This window comes from Atta colombica, unplaced genomic scaffold (genome assembly GCF_001594045.1).
Source record: "Atta colombica isolate Treedump-2 unplaced genomic scaffold, Acol1.0 scaffold210, whole genome shotgun sequence".
Classification (NCBI taxonomy): Eukaryota; Metazoa; Arthropoda; class Insecta; order Hymenoptera; family Formicidae; genus Atta; species Atta colombica.
In genome coordinates, this window is record NW_017259306.1 from 632,358 (window position 1) to 642,332 (window position 9,975).

Consider the following 9,975-nt stretch of genomic DNA (forward strand, 5'->3'; position numbering starts at 1 on the left):
GGTTCTCTTTTTCGTTTTTATAATATTTTATCTGGTTACAGGTCGATCCTAGATATGAAGTAACACAAGATGTAAGAGGACAATTAAAATTTTTGGAAGATCTAGATAGAATCGAACGTAGAAAACACGAAGAACAAGAACGGGAATTACTTTTACGTGCCGCAAAGAGTCGTGCAAAAACAGAAGATCCCAAGCAAGCAGAATTAAAAGCTAAGGCCAAAGAGGTAATATATAATACTTATATTTTTGCAATCTATTATAAATTGTGTTACGTAAATTCTAATTTTTTTTCTAATCATAGTTTCTCTTGAAGTTTATCTTTTCATAATTTATTTAAAATGAATTTATTTAAAATATTTTAGATGCAACGCGCAGAGATGGAACAATTAAGAACAAGGGATGCGAATATAACAGCTTTGCAAGCAATTGGCCCTCGTAAAAAGCCTAAACTCGATACGGCAGGATCGACCAACAGTACTCCTAGCGCAAATGCATCAGTGAGCGGATTAAATAGGCAAATGCCCATGAGACCACGTTTGAAGAGAGTGAACTTCAGGGATTTAATATTTCTTCTCGAACAAGAGAAAGAAACATGTAGAAGCACAACACTGTATAAATCGTACTTGAAGTGATGCACTGTGAAGGGCAGGAACTTTAGTGACCCGCCCAAAATCTGGCGCTCTATCTGCATGGTCTTGTATGAGCTGGCCTCGATGGATCGTGCGACGTTATTTTACGTTGCAATGTATAGTAAGTTATTGGAAAATTGCATATTATTGCAATGAAAATTATTGGGAATTAGCTTGGGATTGTGCGTATATTCAAGGTAAAATTGTTTCCATCATGTCGATACTAAGCTTCCCTATTGTAAATGACTGAACATTTTTTAACTGTAGCATACGTTTTTTAATGTAACATAATAGATCGCTCTTTATTTTTCAACACAAAATCGCATCGATGAAAAGAGTAATGTGTATGAGCACATGTCTCGTGATTAGTCTCTACGTAATCCTTTCGTGGTGTGTATGAGAGAAAGAAAAAAAGAGAGAAAATCATGTATGTGTGACCATAGAAATATTGTTACATAATGAATATGTGAATGTACATTAAATGAATGAATGTCTTGTCACTATGTGTAGGTTTGCTGCATTGTAATACCTTGACCTATACTTTTGGACACTGTAGCGCTAGTGTAAAATAAGCAGGTTTTGTTATAATAGTAAATCGTATTTTTGCAAACTATAATGTAATAATAATATCGCGAGCACACTGTCCAAAAAGTATGGAATAATTTGTACAATATCTTACACATAATTACTAAATAGTGATAATTTCAATGTTGGTACAACAGAATATAGCTACTCTCCACCGGAAGTTGGAATTGTTATCAGTATATTATGTTGTATATTGCAATCAACATTTTCAGTGTTTATAAAAAAAATTAGCTGTTACGTTTTTTATTAAAGAAATATTTACAAAACTAAGAATAACCAATATTTTTTTGATTGATATTAATTTAATTATTTATATTTCCTTCTCGGAATTTTGGTGCGGATTCTGCTAATAATGAACTTTTGCAGAAATACTTTGCATAATAAATTAAAACAAATTCAAAGCGAGTACCTGATTTACATGTAAAAAAGTAGCCACAAATGTACGTGGTGCCTGAGATCATAGAGAACAATGCTTATAAAATATCTATTTTTTTGGTTCTTTCGTGATGTCGGTTTATATTATATTATTTATATGTCTGTATTTTTTTCGACGGTCAAGAAAGTTATATATATTAGTCATAATTAATGTTTTATACACATAAAACATATGATTAATCTTTGTAGCTTTACATCATATTGTTTGCAACATAATGTGAAACTATTTGTGCAATACAAGCACATTTTTAGTAGATATTTTTCCCTTGTATCACAATTGTTTTACAGCTCTCATGTTAATCTTTCACATACTCTGATAATACCTTTATTAAAATATTTTACTTCATGTTGCTTTAATTATCAATTTTTGATATAACAGTTTATATCATCAAGATTTATATTACAGTAAAAAGAAATCTCACGTACTTTCGAGTACTGCCAATCTTTGAAATGCCTATTATGAAATAGTATAATGTCGCCTTTATTACTAATCCATACATAAGTGTTGATTAAATTATTTGGTATAAGATATATATTGTTATATGGAATATGTTTATGTATTCTATGCTCAAAGTCGAGAGAGAATAATTTATATCAACATTTAATATTTAGCAATTTCTGTGCTTCCAGTTTGAATAGAAGAGCACAATAAAATAACATTTCTATTATAATATATTCCGACGTATGATGACGTTTCTTAGCTTTCAGATATCACTAACAGAATGGAGAATGAACGCGTGTAATAGTCACAATTGTTAATTATTGTTACACGCAACAATTGGTTTAACAATTGGTCAACGGTTTCACGTAGAAAAGACTGAACAAATATGATGTGTAAAGAAGATAAGTTTGGACATATGAATTGTAATGTATTATAGCACAAAATTTATGTAATTGGAAAAATATCGTTATGTAGAATTTCATACATCTGAAGCGTTAATGGGAGGGATAATCGGAGGCGACATAATTTACGTACGTATTTGTATAAGTACTTCAATTACTTTTTTTCTGTCATTACAATTGATTTGATCATTTTTGAGAGAACTATTGCGATTGAACAGCATTTACATATGCTAAAATTTAAACTAAAAATAATGCCCACCTGATCTATCTAATTAATATTCAAACAATCTGTCGTGACAGAAATGGCAATGTGTATACCTTGTGTAAATAAGTCGTTTTTAATAACTGCATACTTTATTTGGGAAGCGTTTGAAATCATTATGTACCAACTTTTGCTGAGCACATCACGTATAGAAATCCTCACTTAGCTGTATTGTCCTCTTTGCAATTATTATAACGTTTTTTACAAATTCGAAGTAAAACGTAAAACGTGTATAAATCGTAACGTTCTCTTTACTGCCAGTAGGTGGAATATTAATTAATATATCTATAAATAGAGAAGAAGATTATGAAAAGATAACAAGTACATTACAATTTTGGTACATTATGATATTTTTATAAATTGTACTGGGTAAGCAGTAAGCGTGAGATAATAAAATATAAGAAAACAAATCTCGTCGAAATGCAAATCACATTTCTTTATTTTTTAGTGTGATATTATCTTTAATTCTATCATGTAATCATTAAAATGATTATTAAAAATAGAATATTCCTTTTTATATTTTTTATATTACAGAAATATTTATGTTGAATATTTTTTGGAAAGAGCAAACGTATAATGATAAACATAACCGTAGAATTTTAATCACGTTAGTGATATCTAATTTGCATCAAATCTTTAATTTTTTTTTAAGTATGATCTTATTAAATATTTTTGAAGTTTTTTTTCAACAATGACTGTTTATGCACAAATGCGGATTTTGATATTTATGATATTGGAACATAGCGCGAGTATATATATATCTGTAGTTTATATTATTTCTTTTTGAACATATCCATTTTGAAACTTTACGCGTGTTTCCAAGTTTAAATAGTGAACGATTTATCTCCAATGTTATAATGTTAGTCCAGGTAATTAATCTATTACAATCAATAATCCTCAAAATTTTTATTAACTCTATGAGAGTAGATAGTACCATCACTTCACAAAACATTTCTCTCTTTCTATGATATTTTGATCTAAACTAAATAGAAAAGAACAAATGTATGCGAGTTGATAATGATAGTTACTTATTTAATATAAAGTGTTTAAAAAAAGAATTTGATGTAATTTTATTACAATTTATAAATGTATATATATATATTGAGCGTAAAAAACAAAAAGAATTTTAAATAAAAAGATAATTAAAAATAATAATTATAAATGAAAAGATTAGAGAATAATTTGTAGAAGAGATGGTAAAAATTTCTCGCATTTGTATACACTTTTTCCTGATGTTCACACTCAAAACAATTTTCTTTTCAATTTATGTAAATTAGTCTACATTTATTGTATCATTAATTTGTTATATCTATTAACTTAAGTTCTTGAAAGCTCTTGAAAACTTTTCTTTATGTGTAATTGAAATCGAGTTAGTTTTGCACTTCTAATGAGAATGAGATGAAGATGAAAGTAATATGTGATAGAATAAAGTGCAAGATGTTTTGCAAAGTATTGGCTGCATACTTTTTTAAGTGGATCAATGACGATGGAAGTTGAGGATATCTTTGAATTTCATATCTATCTAAAAAGCCTGTTTTTTCGCGTAGCCTGTGGCTTCGTGTTGTGTATATTGGAAAACTCGGTATTAAGGTGGCCAGGGCGATCCAGAAATGGAATATAATCAGTTCGACAAGGGAGAGAGAGAGAGAGAGAGAGAGAGAGACGCAGAGAAGCAGAGGAAGAGAGAAGAGTGAAAGAGCGAGCAAGAGAGACAGAGAGAAGAACGTTTCACCGGATGGATTCGAGGGATGACAGCCCTAGGCTAGTGAAACCCTCAGGCGACTCGGATATTGAGTTCATAGTAACCATGGAGACGGGCCTGAGGGCACGACGTTTGTGCACTTTATCCCTTATTCCCGCTGTTATGTGATCAACGCGGTCCCAATGAGTCTCTTACTTTGCCTCTCACGTACACGCTTCATTCTTGCTTAATCTGCATCAAACTGATCAAGCTATATATATTTTCTAAATTTTTTTAAATGAATTTTCTCTATTTCTATTTTCTACAGTATAAAATAATAACAGTAGTTATATTAAAATACACTGATACAATATTACGCTTTAGTACGCTTAATGTTACGTGCAGATAAATTCTTTTAAATAAACATTTTTTAAACACTATGAAAAGTATTCGATGCATCTTTTTATCGTTTTCTCTTGTTTTTTCTTTTTGAATAAGATAGCAGAAAAATAATTTTTTTATGGCTACTCTTTATCATGTTTTTTCTGCTCTTTTCTCGAAATGATTAGTCTTTTGCGAAATTATTCAATTCCTAACCTTTGAACGAAATCCAGGAACTATAGGAACTATATTGTCGCCGCACATTCTTAAACAAGGTTCCGATTGATCGTCTAGACACTGTAATCAAATGCAATTTCACCAGGAATTTGTGATCCCTCGTCGCTGGCAGACGTAAGCATGCATTTACCAGAGTGATCTTTGAACAGAGCTTGACGAGAAGACAGCCCTTTTCAGAGATTTGATGAGAAAACTCAATATTGCTTGTGGCATCGTAATCTTGTGCCACTATGCTGAAACGTACGATAGCCATTACGGCGAACGTATGTTTAATAATACATGTCTATCCATATAAAATAATAACTACACTTATTAAACTAATTACGTTAATTCATGCCACACATTTGAAATTACAAACCAGTTGATATATCCTTGATGATAGATTCTGTTTATTTTCGCCAAGATACGAATTTCTTATGTTCATTTCTACCAATGTAGATTAATTTTAATCTCAGTTTAGCTTTTTTTTTATTTGTTTCTAATTCTAAAAATAAGAAAGAAATAAAAGAATAAATTAGCGAATTAATTAAAGTTAATCTTATTGAAGTGAATATCTTATAGAAGTGAATATTATTTTTGAAGAACAATTTGTTCTCCAAATATAAAAAAAAGTCGATTTAATTTTTTATACTTCATTTATTACTATCATTATATATATATTTTTATCAATACTTGAATTAGATTCGCTTTTTAAATTTTGCGCAGATGTAATTTGATCGTAATCTGTTTGCCACCTTCATGTCGAACGCATAGAAGAAATACACGAATCAAATCAATTGAGTAGTTCAATTAATAACAAGCCATCATTCCTTGTTAATATTGACAACATATTTATTAATAATACATAATTTTCTATTTTATTTATATTTTCGAAATGTCTTGATCTTGGCTTACTTTTGGATAATTAGTTGCATCCTTTTTAACTATTAATTTGATTCACGTTGTAGCGTGCGTATCATATTGGGGTGAAGTTGCCGTCAATTTCGTAAATTTTCCGTCATCATTAACGGACAACGTAAGCTATGGCATCGCGACGCGTCGTGAAGTAGATAGTAAGTACAGTCGTAAATATAATAAATCGTGAATACGAATAATCGCAATGTAAAGAGTGATAAAGAGATCCAAGATCTATTGAGGATTCGTTAAAACGCATATTTCGCGAGTTTTTTGATCGAGAATTATTGCGCGAATGCGTTGATCAATGGAGACGCGATATTTTCACGCGATATCGTATTTCATGGATATTTAGTCGTGTTTTTTACATTATTTATTTACACTACTCGTGTTATTTAGTCATCAGAATGTGTATATGATAAAATCGTTATAAAACATAAGCGATGTATTGTGATGAAAAGTGCGAAAAGTGTGTAAAGTGTTGCAGAGAACAACAAGTGAGCACCGTGATATTCGTGATGATGTCCTCGCGTGAAGTTGACCGCGAGATCTACAATTTCCCGCCTCCGCCATTTTATTAAATCAGTTGCGTCTATTCGTGTGATATCGTAGATCGCAATCGATATCGAGCGGATTGTATTTCTACGCGATCGTATCTTGTTAGCAATATTCTTCCACCGCAGCCTCGTGAAGTGCACGTTGCGTGTGAGATTGTCGGAAGCGCTGTGCGGAGTATTGTACGAATGTCGTAAGGTTTGTTGTGTCGCATGCTCCAATATGCTCCTGCAAAAATATAGTTTCTACTTTCTTCTTTCTAATGAATACATTGGAGTAAATAGGAGCTGTGATAGGAACATATTGAAGCATCTCTATATTGAGCTCTAATATAGCATTTAATGCTCCTATCATAGCATTTACTTACTCTAACGCGCTCGTTGAAATAAATAGGAGTTACATTGGAGCATGTTGGAGCATACAACGCGAACTCACACCTCTATATTTTGCCAATCAGCGCACGCGAGATGTGTCTATTATGTTTTTGCAAGTGAATATTGTTAATATCATTATCCTCGAGAATTTCGTGCACGTGCCATGAAGGAATTCAACAAAGCGTTGAAGGAATAGCGACGGAGATGCTGTGAAAGAAGAGACCAGAGGAGCACTAGTGGAACAATTGTACGGTTAATTATTATTTATTTGTTTATTTAGAAATATTTCAAATAAATAAAGAGATGCTCCTATAAAAGGAGACATCTCATTGTTTTCAATTTTTTTATTAAATTATGTGGCTGTATAAAGAGAGAGAAAGAGAGAGAGAGAGAGAGAGAGAGAGAGAGAGAGAGAGAGAGAGAGAGAGAGAAAGAGAGGGGGGAGGGCAAGAAGAAAAGAAACTGAAGACAGAAAGAGAGAGATACTGTGTAAGAGAACTGAACAAGATTGAATTAAACAAATGCTCAAACAATGTTTTTTTTTGGAATTTGACTGTTTATTACTCAATGGTAGATATTATCATTTTAAAGATTTGAGTGCGCCTTTTCATAATGCCTTGCTATTAATAACGAAAGAATTTGTTATCAAATGCATATATCGCATTGGTAGTGTGAATGAGCGACAGTTCTGTCAAATGAACTCCGTGCGACTGTAGTGTTATTTGTCCAATGACTTTTTTACGGATTATTGGTCAGTATTTATAGTCAGATCTTATATTCAAGATCTTAATTTAGCCTTGAGGTCATAAACCAATCAGAGAGTTGCATTAATTTTAAGACATTATTTAAGATAGTCTTGAAATAAGAACTGACTATAAATACCAGCCATTGCCTGGTTTATGCTTCGGTTTTAATCTTAAGATTCTTAAAATTCAACCAATGAAATAGATTAGTATTGACAGCATAATTGGCTGAATTTTAGAATTTTAGGATTAAGATCTGAAGCATAAACCCAGTCATATATTATAGGTAACTTGAAAAAATAATCATTGATTAAAATATATAATATATTGTAATTAATAATTACTAGTGACTTCAATTATTTTTCACAGTAATATTCTTTTAAAATTAAATATCTGTTTGTGAAAGATGATAAAGATATTAGTGCGTGATAATTATTTTTTAAGATATTATTGAGACACTGTTTTAATTTGTATATATTTATATATTACAGGTTAATGTATAACTGCAATTCCGCTGCTGCGCGTCTTGTGCTGGTAAGTTAAGTTATTATTTTATTTTATTCTTGAGAAAATGGAGTTGCATATCAAAGAAGTTAATATATCAAATGTATATAAGATGTATGTATAACACATGAATATCACAAAACAGCAAAGAATTAAATCTTCTGGCGATCATTTAGCCAGATTATTTAATATCTTAATATACATGTATATTTTATATATATTTGAGTCCTCGTATGTTTCTAATCACGATATGTATAAAATATACATATAAATTACAAATTGTAAAATTTACTTACACAATAATACTTACAGAACATCTAACGTAGCTCTTAGGGATATAAATTAGTTTCTTAGGGATATAAATTAAATTAGGAATATAAATTAACTTGCATTTTATTAGTTACTTGAAACAGTGAATTTTTATGCTGATTTATTGCAATAATTAGTTTTTGGTATTGAGAGAAAAATATAATTGTTTTTATTTTTATTGCTTTATTTATTTTTATTGGTTAAATAAAGAAAAGAAGCTCCTAAAAAGAGAAACATATTATTTTCAATTTTTTTATTATTAACTTATTATTTGTAAAAAAAAGATAGAGAATGTATTAAAAAAATTGAATACTGAATTAAACGAACGTTCGATATAAACAATATTTTTTTTAGAATTTGACTATTTGAATTGTTTTCATTTCAATTATATTATTAATCTGCAATTACGTAGCAATATATGTGCAGAACGATAGTATTGACACATCAAAATAGAAACAATTTAAATTGGTACATCAAAATAAAAACAATAAATAATTTAATTCAAAGATTCTATATTAAGCAAATATTTTGCGTTCTATGTTGTTCTATTGTTGTTTTATGTTAGCATTTCAAAATTTTATCTTTTCTATTATATCATTAAAAATTTCTTACTCGGTCTACTCTCTAAAAAAATTTTTGGAATGAAATCTAAAGAGTAAAATCTCACTTTTAAAAATTGACAATTGAGCATTCTTTTTCAACTGTCATTCTTTGTCACTTTTTTGAATTAGATTTCACTTTAAAGATTTTAGAGAGTAAATGGAGATAATTATATATAATCGAGAATTTAAAAATTCCATTGTCTACATCCCGTTATCTTGTTGACAAATTTTTCTGATCTCCATTATGCTAGCTATTTTGTTCAACTGTTAATTTTATTGTGTGAGTAAAACTCTTTTGCTTCGGGCGTGACGAAACATCCATAGCAATCGAGAATTGATTGCGAATGACAATAATTTTGCAGTCTCTGTACCTATATACGGTTCTCGAATAGAAAATTTATTGTCTATATTCTAGAGAAAAAAAATATCGATTGTCTTATATTGTTCAGTCTCTCGAAATAGGCAGTGATAATTAAACTATTTATAAAGTATGATCAGTGACTGTTGTAAAAAAATAAAAATAACATATTTCACTAGAGTTTCATCTTGGACGTTAAAGAACATGTGTATGAAACAATAAAATTGCTACATCTTCCTGAAACGTAAAATAAATATTTTATTAAATCAGTTATAATACTTATAAGATTTCTTAGCGATAGAGAGAGTTCGCTCTTTAATAATTCTTATAATTATAAGAGCACGTATAATTTCGTCAGTGTTTATCTCAAAAAGATTTAGGTAATATAATATTTTTTCTTGCTGTTTTCCTTTCATCTTCATGGTAAGAGATATAACTTGATTATCTCTATGAAGATTTTTAATTTAATTTAATTTACTTTCAGTATAATCAATGTATATTGATTATTTCGTTGTTTTTTGATTCTTTCTTACACATGATTTTAAGAATACATTTATGTTTATGCTACATTTATATATATATA

The 9,975-nt window shown here is 29.8% G+C and overlaps 1 protein-coding gene across 2 annotated transcripts in view; it reads left to right on the plus strand.

Annotated features, from left to right (window-relative positions):
- Positions 1-1,363, plus strand: part of LOC108687715 (transcription initiation factor TFIID subunit 4) — a 7,661-nt gene extending 6,298 nt beyond the window's left edge. For both annotated transcript variants that reach the window (XM_018193635.1, XM_018193636.1), the window contains exons 9-10: positions 42-224; positions 363-1,363. In XM_018193635.1, the coding sequence (XP_018049124.1) occupies positions 42-224; positions 363-632 (453 nt within the window). In that variant the 3' untranslated portion in view covers positions 633-1,363. The remainder of the gene's footprint in view (positions 1-41; positions 225-362) is intronic.
- Positions 1,364-9,975: the final 8,612 nt, after the last annotated feature.